General features: G+C 40.8%; 1 protein-coding gene and 1 long non-coding RNA gene across 2 annotated transcripts; one reads left to right on the forward strand and one right to left on the reverse strand.

Moving 5' to 3' along the window:
- Window positions 1-665: 665 nt before the first annotated feature.
- rictor lies at window positions 666-15,311 on the forward strand. Its single transcript, XM_064699120.1, is given in 13 exon segments — window positions 666-1,072; window positions 5,460-5,670; window positions 5,736-6,281; window positions 6,343-6,496; window positions 7,128-8,015; window positions 8,078-8,266; window positions 8,329-8,464; window positions 8,467-8,536; window positions 8,592-9,383; window positions 9,445-9,569; window positions 9,830-10,068; window positions 10,136-10,779; window positions 12,526-15,311. Coding segments are annotated over 13 exon segments (5,901 nt in total). The 5' UTR covers window positions 666-1,005; the 3' UTR covers window positions 14,366-15,311.
- On the reverse strand, window positions 1,566-2,616 carry LOC135440118 (uncharacterized). Its single transcript, XR_010438254.1, has 2 exons — window positions 2,214-2,616; window positions 1,566-2,044 (listed from the first exon to the last, which is right to left on the reverse strand). It is a non-coding gene; the product is annotated as an uncharacterized LOC135440118 (long non-coding RNA).
- Window positions 15,312-17,655: the final 2,344 nt, after the last annotated feature.

A 17,655-nucleotide genomic window follows, 5' to 3' on the forward strand; every position in this document is an offset into this window, starting at 1 on the left:
TAGATGTGCAGAATGCCCGGAAAAAGAAGGGAAATTAAAAGTTATAGAGACAACTACTCAGTCAAAAACGAACCTAAATATAATAATTTTAATATTTTATCTACATCGATTCTTAAAACATATAATTTAAGTTACAAATCTTTCCGTTGGTTAGTATTGATGTTAAGTACGTATTCAAGGCTAATGTTCTTGAGTGATAAAAATAACATCAGCAACATTATTGAACAGTATAAACAAAATTTAAAATTTTAATAATAAAGATAAGTATAACATGTTTAATGTACATGATCTAAATCATGAACAGATGATTTAAATGTGAGAATTATATTCATAGCAATATGTCTATCGATATTTTGTTCTAAAACCATTAAATATTTAACGGATTTTATCGGGTTTTTTCCTGAATTATACTTAATATTTGTGCAACTTAGTTTAATATTGAAACATTTTACTATTTTTCAGAAACTGGTTTTTAATAGCATTCAGTTTTAGCTTTGAATTTGTTGACTATTGCTTGACCGATAATATGATAAGTGCTGCCAATTACTTAAATTTGTTAGTCACGAAGGGCTGCATAAATACATTTGGGCTACCTATTCGTAGCCCTGTCAGATATCGATTGCACGTAGTTCTGCTCTTTTTATCAAAAAAGAAAAGAAAAGTATCCGCTAATCAATTTTGCTTTTGGTTCTGTGCAAATAAAGTATTGATATAAATAAAAACCGTAGTGCATATAAAATAAAAAAAGTGAATACCACATATATATATTTAAAAATGATTCTAAACGCCTAAAAATGAGAGTTTTGACCAGCTGTAGGTTAACATCGCTATCAATATCAACAACAGTGCAAGCAAGAGTGCTATAAAATGTAGAAAGTAAACAGAGGCACCCTAAGTAACATTCATAGAAATATATTTTCATTTATTCGTGTGCTCTTTTTTATTTGGTTTGGTATTGGTGAATGGGCGCTGCAACCGCCGCCATCTTCGCCGTTGCCCTGAGATATGGCCTCTCTACATTCCAGTTGGCGTTTCGGCAAAAAAAGAAGCAAACTACAATTACGCATTAAAGGTATATTATGTGTAACTATGATAAATGTTAATTAGAATATGCCTCAAGTAGCATCGCTACTACGTATGTAAACTTAGGTGCATAATACATACTAAATAGATCTGATATTATTATTACTAGCTGTTGCAAGGCTGTAACATGCTAAATAGCAGTAAGCGGAAAGAAAGTCAACAGCTACTGCGGGCTTACCCAATAAACACATATATATGTATGTAGTTTAAAAGGCAGGCAAAGTCGATTGCGCATAACCGAACCAATGTTGCAGCATCCACCTGGCAATATTCTTTAAAATAATCGTCACCTCCGGGTGGTGTAGCTGTCAGAAATGGGTTGATATATTTTTATATGTACATACATATGTGCTTGTCTATGTTTTGTTTGACCAAATTTTTACTTCATGTTTGTTGTCTATTAATAGACGTCACGTCGCTAACATAGAGCGCCCCAACGATGACGCAGCAAGCTAACAACAATATAAAACCAACAGCAACAATTCACATTTGTTGTTAATTTATTTTCTAAGTACAGTTGGGTTGCTTGGTTGCAACGAGACAAACAACTGCTAAGACACTTAATAATTTCACGTGCGCCGGCAGCCCAACTTGACAGCAACAGCGCTGTTTAGTTTCGCTCGTGGAGCAATTTCACTTTGATAGCCGTTTGTTGAGTGAAATTTACAATTGTTTGTACGACATACTTAAGTACATTTTAATGCATAAACATTAACATTGGCCTTATATGCGTTTGTGCAAACAGTCAAAAATCCATATCAGTACAGATATTTACTGATAACAGCCTTGATTTGAATGGACAGGTCTTAAGGTGCAGGCTTCGTTTGCCGGTAAATTCAATAACATCGATGTCTTTTAAATCGTTTAAGTGAGAAATTAGTTTACTTTCATCAATTTATTCGATGTAATACTTATAGTAGATTCGTTTTTCAGTAGTTTGACCGAGACCTTGCCTTCCAATCTATAGATATTGATATACGGTCATAAAATAATTAGAAATGATATGTGTCAACGGTTTATGATTATTGAAAATAAGAAATACTATTTGTGTCTTAAGATACATGTTTAAATTTTCAGTTTTGATACCATAGTCGGTATTTTACAAATGGTTCAGGTATCCTGTCTTTCACCCATCTGATTCCACAAATTCTTGTAACGTTCCTCCATAGATTTTAGTTGTTTGTTAAATCATTCTCCGCGTTCATATCTAAGCTCATCTAAGTTGGTCGACACAAAAGTCTAAGTAAAGACTAATTTTTTCTTAATTTTATTTTAATCATGATTAGGACGATTCCAATAATTTTCGAACTTTTGTTTCCCAAAAAATATCCAGAAAACTGTCGGAATTATTTCCAGACTGCTTTATCATCTGCTGTTAAAATAGATTAAAATTGCTCATATCCTAATAGCTTTCCAAACAATGCGCCATTGAAGGCGCTTTTCTATTTAACACAGTTGTATTCATATTATGTAATCTACGTTTACTAAAAGCGCATTTTAAACATTATGAAGTATGTACTTCTTGTTTTGACCAGTCCATCCTTGAGAACACGCAAAGCGAGCTCGACTTTCCCAGAGGCATAGAAAGCAGCAATACTTTCTATAACAACATTACAATCCCGATAACATGGCTATAACTTTCATATAGAAGCAGACCTATCACGGTTGCTTTTTATGTTTGAAACATTCAAACGGTTCAGCGTTCTTCAAAAAAATTCATGCATATTAACAGAATGGGCGATGGGCATGCAAGATTATATTTCGGAGTAATACAACCCTTACAACGCCACTATCCTGAACATTCCATGCCTTTATGAGTAAAATTGAGAGAATATCAGATGATCGCGTATGGGTGGCCTGCTTAACCCATGACCTTTTTAAGTGAATTTTTTTAAGTCGTTTTGAGGTGCCCGCAGAATTAAGAAAAATGGATACTGACCTCTGATTATTAATGATGATTTTGAATTCGTAACTGTAAGTTTTTTTTGTCTGTGTTGAAATCCGTAACGCATTAACTATCAAATTATTCAAAATTATAATGGTCTTGTGCAAATGTGTGTAACAGGCTAAAGGAAGCATCTCTGGTCTCATAAAGTATATATGTATATTCTTGCTCAGTATTAGCTGCAAAGTCGATTTGGTTTTGTCCGTCTGTCTAATGAATTGAAATTTTGAACGTATTTCCCGCGCAGTGCGATGTCAATAAAGATATTTCATTAATTAACGGTATATATATAAAAGTTTGTCCCGATTGACTGAATGGACATCCCGAGCCGTAAGAAAGTGGGTGTCAAAGTTTTTATGAAAAGCATCAAAAACAACGCAGCCACACACTTGCTGCGTTGCAAACGTGACGTTATTAGTTTGTGTGGCTTAGGTTTCTGGGCGTCGGACTAATGAGTAGGAAGTCGCCGGTTCGATTGCAGCACCAATTGTTGATTTTTATACCCTGAACCCAGGTAAACAGGGTATAATGTATTTGTGCAAATGTATGTAACAGGCAGAAGGAAGCATCTCCGACCCCATAAAGTATATATATTCTTGATCAGCCTCAATAGCCGAGTCGATATAGCCATGTCCGTCTGTCTGTCTGTTTGTCCGTATGTATGAACGCAAGGATCTCAGAACCTATAAGAGCTAAAGACGTGATATTTTAGCTGTAGGTCCTCCTAGTCCCCGCGCAGATCGAGTTTGTTTCCGATATTCGATAACTTGCCCCGTTTCCAAGTAATCGATAAAAATCGATATCGAAATCCTGTTTTTTTAAGAATTTCGGCAAATAATAAGAGCTAGAGTCACCAAACTTGTCTTGTATGTAGCTTCTAGAATAGTATATGTATGTATATATATCAAGTATCTTTCATTTTATAGCTATCGCCACCTCCCCGCTACCACCACAAAGCTATAAATCATGTTAGTAAGCCAACTTGTATTACCTATCTAATTAAGCCACAATATAAATGCAATTGTCATTTTGAGAAAACACGAATATTTATTAGTACAATGAGATATACTACTGAAAATTTCATTAAGATCGGTTAAGAAACACGAAAGAAAATGTGTTTTGGTCTACAAACACGTGCAGCAGCAAGCGCAAATTCCAAGAATTTCTGTATATTGTATTGTTTTCTGTGCTGCTATTATAATTTGTTTATTTTTTCTCATTAAGACTCAATAATTGGTGTGCAGGCGGCAGGTAGTGCGTTCTGCTGCGAGTTCGAAACCTAACGAAGAAATTTTTTTTTTTTGACTGGTGTGGCTGTTGAGTAGAGGCGGCAGCAATTAATGCGGTCAGTTGCGAGTTTTTTTTTAAATTTATCTTTATTACTACTAAAGCAAACGATCGCGGAGCGCGAGCTGCATTTGGTGTATATAAGAATAAGAGGGTTCAGGGTATCCCCTGTGTTGAATGCGTATAGTTCCGTATAGCGCCTCTCAGAGATGGTGTCAGCCAGAACGCTGGCGACGGTATTGGGATGCTCCAGCAGCTTGTCGGCTGCTGCAAACACAGTTAATTTGATCTCCAACCGTTGTGAGGCGAAGATCACGTTCATAGCGTCAGTTGCGAGTCATCTACGCTTGCCTGTTGCCTTGAATTAGCCTTAGCCGATTAAGTTGGTGTGGTGATGCCGTGTCCCAAAGTTGGACGGCGTAGATTCAAATGGGCGTGAGCATCCTCTTAACGAGTAGCGCCTTAGTACAGATAAGCAGCAAGTTTTTGAGCATATACAAGCATTTAGCTCTGCTGGCTGTGATCTTGCGATCCACCTAAACGACCAACTAATAGATAACTCTAGTATGTGCAATCATCCCTCAATTGAAGTGCAGTTCCACGCAGCATTCGGGGTGCAGCGTGAACGTGACACACGCAGACTTGGCACAATTGATTGGGATATTCCAGTCCGTTGTCCAGCTTCTGACCTGCAGCAGAAGTCGCTCAGGGTCAGTGGTGTTGTTCCATCCAAGGAATGGGATGTCAGCCGTGAATAGCGTGTACAGCACCGGACCGAGCACACTGTCTTGCGGATCGCAAGCTTTCATGCTCTTTACTGTAAAGTTTTCATCCATGACGGCGACGCTAAAGGTACATGCTGCCAAGAAGAATGTTGAAGAATGGCGCTGGGAGATGAGACTTAAGTTTGAAGAGAAGGCAAATTTTTTTAGCTCAGAAATCTGGTAAAACTTGAAAACCAATTGTATTATCGGGGACCATGCAGTTGACTTCTTTGAGTTCATTAAGTCTGCTCAATAGTAAGCGCTCAAAGCTTTTTTAGAGCGTTCGCCCCTAGCACATATCACCTTTTGTCAGATCCTTCCTGCTCTGCCTCTCCCCACAATATTTTTTAATTACGTATGTTGATTTAATGCGTTTTTAGTTTCCCAAGATCCGGAGGATTTTTATAGATTGGATCCAAAGAAATCGGCGGCTGAAAATGCCTATGACATCTATGCCATGCTTTGTGTGGAGGAGACGCGGGATACGAAGCGTTTGTTTCTGCTCAATGCTCTGGCCTCGCTCTGCCTAGCGGCCACCACGGGCTCGCCGCACAACAATCTACGCTTCAGCACAGAGGAACTCCTTTACTGGTAAATTACGCATGCAGCAAGGAATCGTAAGAGTTATTTCATACTACTAATATTTTTATCTGCAGTCTAAGTGCCTCACTGGTACACACATTTACGCAGGTACGTGCGGCTGCGCTCCGCACTATCCGCTATACGCTGAGCACGCCAAAGGATATCAGAGCGTTCAATGCGCTGCAGCTTCAGCACCTTTTATGTCGGTCCATTGATTTGATGCTAAAGAACGACGATGAACGCGTGCAGGCGCTTAAGTTGGTACGTAAAATGCTGGCCATAGCGCCTGAAGACATAAGTCCAGTAGTCGTCAGATGTCTAGTGTCGCTGGCCGATAGCGGCATTGAGGAGAGCGACAATCTTCTTCGTGCCTGCCTTGCGACGCTTGCTGAGTTTGCAGTGCTCAATCCGGCGCTGCTAATTGTGTGCGGTGGCGTTTCATCCATTACGCGAAATGTGCTTGAGTGCCACAATCCACGCATCGCCGAAAGTCTCTGTGGTGTGCTGCTCTATCTTCTCGAGTGGCCGCAGACGCGAAATATTTGTGGGGTTCGACTTGACTGCCTAGCGGCCCCTTATTGTGATTTCACCTATGGACTAGGCATTATGGATAAAAACAAGTAATTTGCGAAGTTATTGCCTTTTGTTATCTTCTCTTATTTATTGATTCACCCACTGCAGGGACGCACGGGAGCTGCGTTATACCAGTTGCCGCCTAGCTTTACTTTCCGTTCTACGCAGTTGGACAGGCACGCTCGAGTTCTGTGATCCAAGCAAACCTTCGGGATTAAAAGCAATAGTTGACGCTTTATATTTAAATCAAATTGAAGTCAGAGTAAGTAGAGAAATTGCATGTACACCCATCTTGGCAGTCTAAGTGTATTGAATCTTTTGCTTATTTGGTCTTCGACAAAACTTTGTGACCAGGGAAATAATGTCCTGACTGGTTGTTATGTCAACTTTCAATGCTATCATAGAAATTTTTAAATGTTTGAGGTTCAAGCCTACGAGAAGACAGAATAATTATTTATTAACGATACAGATTCGAAGAAAAGGAACTACATTTTTTTCTGTCGTACAGTTAAGTTAATTTCGACTATAAAATGTTCTTTAAAATTAATATAAAACCATCAAATAAAAATATTATTAACGTTGCTCATAAACTTCACTTCACTAACTATACAATATTTCAATTGTTTGCTAAATTGTAACTTTTTCGAATTTTGTTTATAACTGAGGGTCTAGACAGACCGACATGACTATATAAACTCACCCTATCGTGTATATATTGTAACTTTAGAGAAGCCCCCATTTTCCTGTTCGCAAAACAGTACAATAACAATTTTAGTTTGTAAACAAAATATAAAATTTCGTTTTTTATGTGTATTTATATAATAACTAACTAATTGTCATTCCCGCTCTACTCTTTTTTGTGCGTCTTTCTGCCTCCATTTTGATACCGGCAGAAAGCAATATTGGACTTGCTTTACGAGCTTTTATCGGTGCCACAACCTGGCTGGACGGATGATTATGATGTGGCGTTGCAAACGGTTGATCCGTCAGATTTCCAAGACTCTTGGCTGCTAAGCAATGGGTTTGTCTCCGCTGAGGGACGTTCTATATTACCAAGTTTGGCAGCACGTGCTCCCAATGTGGTGGAACAGCACTTAGCGCTGCTTCTTTACTGCTTTCTTGAAACAGGACTGCTCAATGCTCTGGTCGAGGTAGCCGTTGCCAGTGATCAGTTTGTGTCGGTGCGCGCCACAGTTTTAATTGGTAAAATAGTGCAACTAATGCATACACATTTGCCAGCGGATATTTTTAGCACTAGTCCAGCGTTACCCACGCTCGTTGGACATGCCACGCAAGGCAATCAACAAGCCAATGCAGCCGTGGCAGCTCTGCAAAACTATCAGAAGATGTTGCGCCAGAGGCCGGCATCGTGTAGTTTATTTCTTGATAGCATTGTACAAGGTGGTGCGCTTTTACAAACACGCCTCTTTCGGCGTAACATCAATGCACAGGAACAAACTAGTGCTTTGCAGCTGCAGGATACGGCAGGAGCAGCGGCCGCTGCAGTAGCCGTCGCGTCCTCGTCGTCCTTTTCAGCTTCTTATAGAGGCACAGGAACTCTGGATAGACAGCGATTGGATTCTGTTTCCTCCAGTGATGAGTCTAATTCACAGGCATCAAATTCTCTGCGTTCCAGCTTTAGACTGAAACGTAAGTTTCTACCGCAGGTATTTAACCTCGATAATTTTCGTGCCTTCAATCGACTGCTGCACGAATCACATGTGTTAACCCAAGCCGATGCAAATGCCTGGGACTGGGAGGTGATCATCACAATACTGAGAGTAAGCATTGAAAAATTGACATAGTCATATTTTTCTAACCTTCCTTTATGTCTTTGTCTCAGTCAAATTTAATACGCAAGCTTGACTACACGCCGGGAAAATTCCTTAATAAATTCCTTAAACGTTTGGTGGACTTCTTTAAACCAAGTAACTACCGTTTCTCACATCGAGATCTTGTTCCGGGCCACACAATGCCAGCTTATGTAAGCGCTGGCCTCGATCTTATTGATGTGTTGCTAAGCAGCAACGAGGTAATATTGTTTTGATACAGTCTTAACTTTTTCTTATGCATGTATGTTTTTTTTCTCTGAAGCTGGAATGCATGCGCTACATAACTGACTATTTCTCGGACATAAGCCAACATCTGCTGGCAGTGACCACATCAAGTCGTGCCCATGATTGCCTGTTTAGTCCGCAGCATATGAACAACACAATGTGCCAGCAATATTTCTGTATATTGGACGGATGTGTCGCAACAACAAGGGTATTGAAGTGCTTAAGAACACAACCGTATTCGAATAGTGAGTGAGATTGTCCCAGTTCCCAAGTTAACTTTATTCATTCTATTCTCTCTAGTCTGATTACGTTGGTGCGTCATACTGATCATGTTTGCTATGTAAAACTGATTGTCTCTGGTTTAAACTACAGTCATGAAAATTTGCCGCGACAAGTGCTAGAAAAAGCCCTTACGCTCGCCAAGACACGTAGTGGTCGACTATATGCCACCCAATTTCTGGCCGTACTGCTTCGTGCACGTTTGCCCAACTTTGAAATTTGGGGCCTACCACTAATTATACAGCAAACCAAGGATTCGGACCGCAGTGTTGTACTAGCCGCTATGGATGTGCTAGAGGAGGCATGCCATGACAAATACTATCTGGAAGAGATCGTTAGTCTGTGGCCAAATCTTAAGCAATTGGGCGATGTCGGGCGTCTGCTTATGTCACGTTTTTACTCTCTATCGCGCGGTCTGAACAGCAGCAAAGCTCACATCGAGGATGAGATCAAGTATTGGCGCAATGGGTACAACAAGCGCTATGTGCTGCTCGTCGAGGCGGAGACACACTCCAGTCTAACGCTACACGTGCGCAACGAGGATGGCTACTACTCCAGGCGCAATTGCAATCAACGAGCACAGTTAGTTCCGCCCAATATAGCGCCGCATCTCTATGGCCAAATGGCGCAGACCACTCAGGGCATGACAGCTCTTCGAAAACATGCCGATCTCCCCCAGCTAATCGAGGTGTTTACGCGCGGTAAGTGCAACGACGATGCCGAATGCCTTGAGCTAAAAGCGGCTATTTGGGCTCTAAGTCATACCTCAACGCACTCCAATGGCATTGAATACTTTGTAGAGCTGGGCGCCAGGTGAGCCAATATACATTTACAACGTTGGACAGTAATAACATTATAACTATACAATTTGCAGGCTCTATGAAAAGCTTATACTGTTGGTGACCAAGTGCGAAGTGTACTCGGTGCGGGCGACATGCTTTAGTGCCTTGGGTCTAATAGCAGGAACTCAGGCAGGTGCCAACTTGCTTTTCAAGCTAAGTAAGTTTTAAGTGTATATACATAAACTTTGTACAATTTTACTGCAATACATACAGATGTATGTCGTATCACATTTAGGTGGAAGCTGATCTGGGTGTAGTTGAAGATATTATGACTATATATGTGGCTATAGAAATTTGAATATACTATAAAGTGCAAGAGAGAAAGCAAGTGAGAGAGACAGACTGACAGTCTCTGTTATAACGCAAGCAGGAAATAGCAAAAGATGGCAAATATTGATGGATATGTTATGTTTATAGATTGGCTCAGCGTGCGTCATGATCGGAACACAATGTGGCCCGTTCATCAGCCAGAGGATTGGATTTCAAATCAATATACTCCGGTGCGTCATCACTATGAGGATATGCCGCCGTATAACTACACGGGAATTGAGGATCAAATCGATGCTTCCTATGATACAGGGAGTTGTTGGAATCTTCAGGATGTAAACACCACCACAACGACGACCACGGACAGCGCCCGGACCACTGTCGAAGAGGTATGTCGTCTTAATAATAACTCACCAACTACAAAAATCTAAGAGTTAACTTTCATTCATATGGTAGCTTCAGTTCAGTCGGCCGCTTCCCATTGGCGGAGTAGCAGCCAAATCAAAAACGCTTCCAGAAGGAAGCAATGTGCGTCAGGGTAAACATCAGCGCTCTCTGTCCGAATCCAAGACAACGGATGTATTTAGCCTACTAGCTGGCGGAACTAGTGCGCCAGGTGTTGGTTTCTGTCCAATGCATTATCAGCATCGAATTCGCTACAATTCTTGCACGGACTCTAATACCTCGGGCGTTAGCAGTTGTGAGTCGGTAACTGGAAGAACAGCTGTTGCATCCGCTGCTGCAGGTGCTATCAACGTGGGTGACTTTCAGCAATTTCCATTGAGTCCCATACCAAGTATGTCCAATCTGCTGGAGCTACCGACACTGCAAGCCGCAAAATTGTTGCGTCGCACATCATTGTTGGGTACCAGTTTTCTACCGCCCGCGCTTAGTCCGCTGGCCATGGAGGGCTACGCAAAGCTGCGCTCTTTACGTGCTCGGAGTCGTCCGGTATTCTCAGAGTCGGCTGCGGAACTATACGACTTTATCGACATTGTTGATCGTGGTGAGGTCCAACCACGAAAATACTCCTGGGGCGAATCCAACCGCCGGATTAAAGTGCGCAGTTTGGATCGACAGACAATGCTTAATGTGTTCACGTAAGTGCAGACTAAATACTAAATGTTATTGTATTTGTTTAAAAATATATATAATCGGTGAACAGCGAACGATGTGAACTGGTCGGTCTGTCTATCTGCTTGTTTCTATGCCCCTCTGTCTCTGTCTCTCCTTTTCTCGCTCGCTTTTTTTCTCTCTCTCTCTCTATCTCAAAGATATATTTATGATAATTATATGATATACCTTTACTTTCTGAAGAACGTGACTTATACCATGTCAAGTTACAAATTTCTTCATTTAGAATAAATGAGCTTAGATTATAGGAGTAGAATGCTACTCTACTGTCCCCCAGGGTGTATTATACGTATATAATCTTTTATTTTCCTGGTGAACACGGCGAATGTCCTGTAGTGCGAACGAAACAAATTATAGAACGACGATCTTGCTCTGTCACACAAGGTATGTAGCAATCGCACAGATTGCTCTCCTAGAACGTGAGCGGGTTGAGGAGACGCGGTAGTCCCCTTTGCGTAAAATTGTGCCAAGGCAAGAGGCAGTGCAGCCGCAGCTTAAGCGGTGCTGTCAACGGCGTGCGGGGAATTGGGTTCAGGGAATTCCCTAGACGGGCACTCCTCGGGGTACAAAAGGAAGCATCTGTGACCTTTTATATGAACGTGTTGTTCTCAGAACCCACAAGAGCTAGACATTTGAAATTTTGAACGTAGGTCCTCCTAGTACTCATGCTGTACGAGTTTGATACCTATATCAAAATTTGGTTTTAAAGGATTTCTCTTAGGTATTAAGTGATAGTGTCACCAAGTTTGACATGAAGAACGTAAGGTATACACTGAGCAAGTATAAATCTTCGCTAAAACTAGAGCAGCGAACGCGTAGCGCAAGCTGCATCTGTTTTTGGAAGAAGAAGGTTCCGAATATTTGCTAGCCGGAGGGCACTCCCGACTAGAGCACTTTTACTTATTTTTTGCTATGGAATATATCGTCATGTGACATCCATGTTTTGCGATATGTCCAGCAAAAACGTCGATTTCTTCGATATGTCGTTATAGTTAACATTTTTAAAATTTGTCCATGGAAAGGGACGAACAAGCAATAACTGGCATTTGGAATCGGAGATGTTTCGTTTCGTGTGGGCAAAGTAGGAGAGATGCTGTATTTGGTTGCCAAAAAATATTTTCACTGGCTTCACTATGTTTAACTCATTGTAAGTCACTACTTCATAGTAAAGTTACTTACTATCATAAAAACTCAGTTTCACGCAGGTTTCAGTCACCATTGCTGCTATATATATTATGCCATGTGTCTTCCATGATATTAAAGAAACGGTAATAAGCAAAGTAGTATGCAGAAGAAGCTATACATCCAATAAAGCTTCCCATTCATTTGCATAAACGTGAAATACGCCACGGTGTACACGTTTTTTGTTTATGCGAAGGTCATCCCGGCTATAAGCCGTATATACGGATGCTGTAACATTTAATGTGCTTTTTAAGCAACTCATTTTCAAATGTTGTAGAAATATCGGATTTGGTAAGCTGGTTAGCCCTCGCTAGTCTTCAATATTTATGCAATTTTATATTTCATATTAATACTTTTAACAATTCAAATTTTCAAATAAACTTGCGCTGAGTCAGATAGCAGCTAGGCGCTGGGTACAGGGAATCCCGTGTTTTACTAGTTTGTGGTTCGTAAGAAGGCCCATGACAGAGTAATGTACTGCTTTAATTATAATATATTTTTTAATGTTGTAACTTTTTAACATTTTTCAGACGTCTCTCATCGGAAGAGCTGCAGGTGCCATTACCCTCACTAAATACGCCCAAGTTTCTGCCGCCAAATGATCTACAAGGTCCGTGCTATACAGGTATCTGCTTGCCTAAAAATGCACTCGATTTGTTTCCCTCGCGGAATTTAAGTCGTACTTATGTCTCATGTGATATTATTGATCAGGATTTAATGGGCCTTAATTTATTGAGCGGGCGACCGCAGTTCTTAACGTTTCTTAACGATTCCATCAACAACGAGGGCGGCGACGAGTCCTCGGTAATATCCTCGCTTTCTGATGTCTCGTCATCGGCCAGTCGACGGCCGTCCAAATGGCAATTTGGTGCCAAACATGCACGCAGCCAGTGCCTTTATTGTACACGCTCACGTCGTCAGCAACGACTGCAAGCGCAAGTGCAAGCGTCGGCTCAGGATACCAACAGCACCAATGGCCTTGGCAGCCAAATGGCACCCTGTGAACTTTATAGCAGCGCATCAGCGACATTGGTTGCCGCTGGTATGCAAGCTGGACCCGCATTGGCCCGTAAGAGTTCTGGCAAAACTAGCGGTGGTTCCATACAGCTTGCGGATACGAGCTTCCACTCGCCTGAGAGCATATTGAGTGAAGAGAGTCTCCCAGATAAGTTAACCGCTTCTATACTGTACAATGTGCAGCGTTTAGCTAATCCGGTTAGTGCAAAACAGTCGAAAATGGCATTGTTAGAGCTGAAACAGAAGCATCCCCATGCTTTTCAAGACATTTGCCTATACTCGGAATCTTGCAAGACGTTGGGGCGCAGTAGCTATCGCATGAGTGCGCGCCGCTTTCTGCAGGAACTTTTTCTAGACCTAAACTTTGATACGTTCTATGTGGAGCCGCAGCTTATTATCAGCGCTCGTAAGCAGCCCGCAAACGATCTACAGAAATCATCACATACTTCCGTTGCCTCAACATTATTGTTAACAACCTCAGCAACATCAATAGCTTCAACATCCACGTCAACAACGACAACAGCAGCAGCAGCGCCACCGCCATCAAATTCAACGTTGCTGTCCCACAAGGCACAGCTGAAGCCTAAGCAAACGGCCCAACTAGCAAGCGTTTATGAGACCAGTTGGGAAAATCTACTAATGGATCAATCACCGCGCCTAGGGTCCAACAAGACTCCAGTGCAAGGTTACTCAGCGTCACAACCTAGAACGGTGCCGGCGACCACACACAATGAGCTGCACATTGCCGACTCAACAGAGGATGCTATGTATAGTGACGAAGATGTTGGCGAAGATGTCTGTGATGGAAGTGGTGCCGGCACCCAGGCCAGTAATGTAACGGCCGCAACTACTGCCGTTCTTGCAGCCCACAGTAATCGCAGCAGCATTGGCACTATTAGTCAACAGCCACCACCGCCGTCGTCGACAACATCGTCAACTGTGCCAGCACCCATATCCAGCACGGCATGCAGCAATCTTGAAAACGAAAATCGTCAGTATACGCGTGGACGTTTCTATACGCTGGAGCTAGATCTAAGTTGTACGAAAAATAAATTTCCTATCACGAATCGAAATCGAACGACAGCAATAAAGGCGGATCAAGGATCGATGCCGGGTTCATTGCTAATGCGGCAAATAAGCGCGGATGCGCCTGTGTCACCTGCGTTGACTGATGGTGCCGCGGTACTTTACTCCAATGTGACCAAGAGCTTGGCAGCCTCCATAGCTAAACCTGTGGGCAGTCTTTACTGCGAAAAGCGCCTACAGAGCTCAAAATCTGAGGCATTGCTTGATGGTGGCAGAAGCGGCAATGGTACTCTCAATTGGTCAGCACCTAAACGGGCAGCCTTGTAAAAATAAAAGGTGACTGTGAAAAGCTGTAAGAGATAGCCTTGCTTGACTGAGACTGTCTACCCTGAAAGTTACTCGGCCTCTCATCTATGGCTTCAGTTTTTAAGCTTATCGCGTTAAGTTGTCCACAGTTTTCTTTGCGTTAGCTGAGCGATTAATGTAACTTGTGCATATAGAATATATATATATATATATATGTACAATCACAACAAAAAAGAGAATACACACATCTAAATATACATAAGCGCATAATATAAATAATACAAAAATACCTATTTTCTGTAGATTTTACAATTACAATTAATATTATTGATAAATATTTTCTTTTAATAAAATTTGTTACCGTTAAGTGTGAAACATAATCCAAAAAATAATGTATACATTTTATTTGTATAATAACATAAAAAATAGGAAATATCGGCTACTTCGGAACGCCGATGATAAAATACCAATACCTAGATTTTGGGTTAGAAAGTTTAATTCTGCCCGATCGTTCCTGTTGAAATTATATGATATAATAGTCTGATGTATTACAGATATATTTGAGGTATAACAAATATATCAGAATAGTGAAACTGATAATTTCGGAGTTTTATTAAGATATGGTGAAAAACTCAACAATTTTTTATACAAAAGTTTGTTTTTCGAGAGAACATTCTATATAAATAGTTTATAAATGCCAAGTTTTTTAAAATATCTCGAAAAACAAAAAGTTTTTTTATAGCTGTCCGATGTTGATAAGATTTTTACTCATATATGTAGTATAAGGAGCATAGTGAAGCTTGTTAATGCCAGGTGTGAATAAAATAACTTGGAGAAACGAAAGAGTTGACCGAAGTTGATAAGATTGGTTTAATGAAGCTTTTAAATTCTAAGTAAGGCTTGACCTTATCTAAAAAAAAAAAAACAATGTTCACACAATAACTTAATTTTCACAGATTATTTCCATGGCTATATGATAGAGTGGTCTGCTTCAGCCGTTTACGACATATGTACAGGCTGTAAAGATAGACGAACCTAAGATATAAACTTTCATAACGATAGCTTTTAAGCTGAGAAATCTCCATAGAATCTGATAAATGGTCGTGGCTACATCGACTCAGTTGTTGATGCTGATCAGCAATATATACATACTACCATATGTACGTTATGGGGTCAGTGAAGTTTCATTGTATGCGTTACACACTTCGTGAGGGAATAGAAACAGATAACCGAAAAGGAACATCAAAACCACCGCAATTAATACGAAATTGCCTGAACAGTTATTTTAATGGAAGATTGTAAAGGCATATAAACTGTATTTAAATAAAAGCTTCCAAATAAAATAAATACATGCATACTCAACAAATTGAAAAATTGTAATACAATTGCCCCTAGGCCAAGAAACAGTCAAAATCGGATTTATGCGGGCTTTGTGCGAGCTTGGGTCCAGTTATAAAGTACGATAAAAATGTCGCAAGCAATATCTGTATACCATCACTAACCAAATAGCATATAGACTGGACAACCACTAATGACGGGGACAAGCGTTTTCAGTGCGGCAGGAAGTTGGTTTGGCTTACTCTCAGTGCTCTTTCAATTTGTCTATGTACCGTTTAAATGTTTGTTTGTGTATGTGGCCGCACAAGCAAAAATGCCCGGAAATTAAAATTTTCTTAAATATCTTCTCTTTTGAAGGGACGAGTAACATGAAATAATGAAAAGGTTTGCCACGTCGATGCGAACTTCTTGCATTTTAGCTCTTTATTGTTTGAAAGGGTACCTAAGCGTTGGCATGTGTGCATTTAAAAGTTTTTGGGCTTGCTATTCACGCATACTTGCGTATTTTGTATATGAATAGAAGCATTTATGCGTTTGTACATACATATATGTGTACATACATATGCAAGTGCAGGTGCTTGCCAAGCGTTTACCCTTACGGCCCAACGGGCTGCTGCAAGTAATAAGGGAGCAACATTCGTTCATCAATTCAAACGCGTGCCAATGTTCATACATACATAAGTACATATTTCTTACTCTCTTGCTGTGAGAGCATGGGGGCATGTTTCGAACCCGAACAAAAACGAAGGCGACTTTGGACCAGCCGCACTGAAAACGCTTGTCCCCAGCATTTGTACTGGTTGTCCAGTCTATATGCTATTTGGTTAGTGCTTATAGCAAGCAAATCAAGGGAAAGTACTCCAGCCGGGAGTTCTTGACAAGGAGATGCCCTGAACTGAGCGCCGAACTCAGTTACAAACACTGTAGCTTCCTTCTATACATACATACACATACACGCCCCAATCTCTGGTATTTTTTCATAAGCTTCAGTGTTATTTGTCTTCTTCATCCGAATGCCTAAGCTCAAAGTAATGCACATAAATCTGGAATCCAAGTGTGTGTAAATAAGCCCAAGACTATACTTCTATAACTGGGGTTTTTTTTACTTTGTGGGGTATCCAAAAAGTAAAATATTCTGTGTACATTATACACGAGACTCTACATACCAAATTTGGTGTATCTAGCTTGAAACGGGAAAGTTATCGTTGACCGGCAACAAACTCGTATATTCAAGTCTTTAGTTCTAATAGTTCTGAGATCAACGAAGTCAAAAATATGGGCAAACGGACAGAAAGTCTATATAATTGCATTTCGATACCAATTGAATGCAAGTTAGTTGAGCAAGACATTCACTCTTGGGGAGGTGCGAGGACCATCTTCAACCTCTGCTGGTGTCTGGGTACATCACAAAGTTGACACGCAAATCTAGACTCTCCCCGCATTACTCCCACAAAGTGAACCAATTATAGTAGTAGGCTCGTACTAGCCCATCCCATGGCACCAAATTAACAGCTTTGGACAACTGTTCGATGTAGTATCTACTCCCCAATTTTTTTTTAGGGTTAAGTAATGGGTGGCTTAACCTCGTTGCGTGACACAAAGTGCCCCACCACTACCATCAGATCATCTGATAAGACCTCGTGGTACAGTCCATTCCACTATTAGTTTCGAATATCTTCAGTCACTCAGGCACTGGTAGATCCCGTGTGGCTGCCCTTTAGTCTATTCTTCGTCGCCGTCTATTGAACCTTTCTCTTGCGAACAATTCTAATCTTCGCAGCTGCTTTGGTGTCTATAAGACCCGGGAAAAGTCTCAACTATCCTCTTGCCTCCTCACACGCACAGACGAACAGTCAGACGGTCGTGGTTAGATCGGATTGACTATTGATGTTGAGTAAGAATATATAATATCTTACCTACTGCCTGTTACGTACATTTCCACAAAACCATTATACTATTGATTCATTTTCAAT

This window comes from Drosophila montana, unplaced genomic scaffold (genome assembly GCF_035044405.1).
Source record: "Drosophila montana isolate Dmon_TW-CO22-7 unplaced genomic scaffold, ASM3504440v1 contig_855_1, whole genome shotgun sequence".
Lineage (NCBI taxonomy): Eukaryota > Metazoa > Arthropoda > Insecta > Diptera > Drosophilidae > Drosophila > Drosophila montana.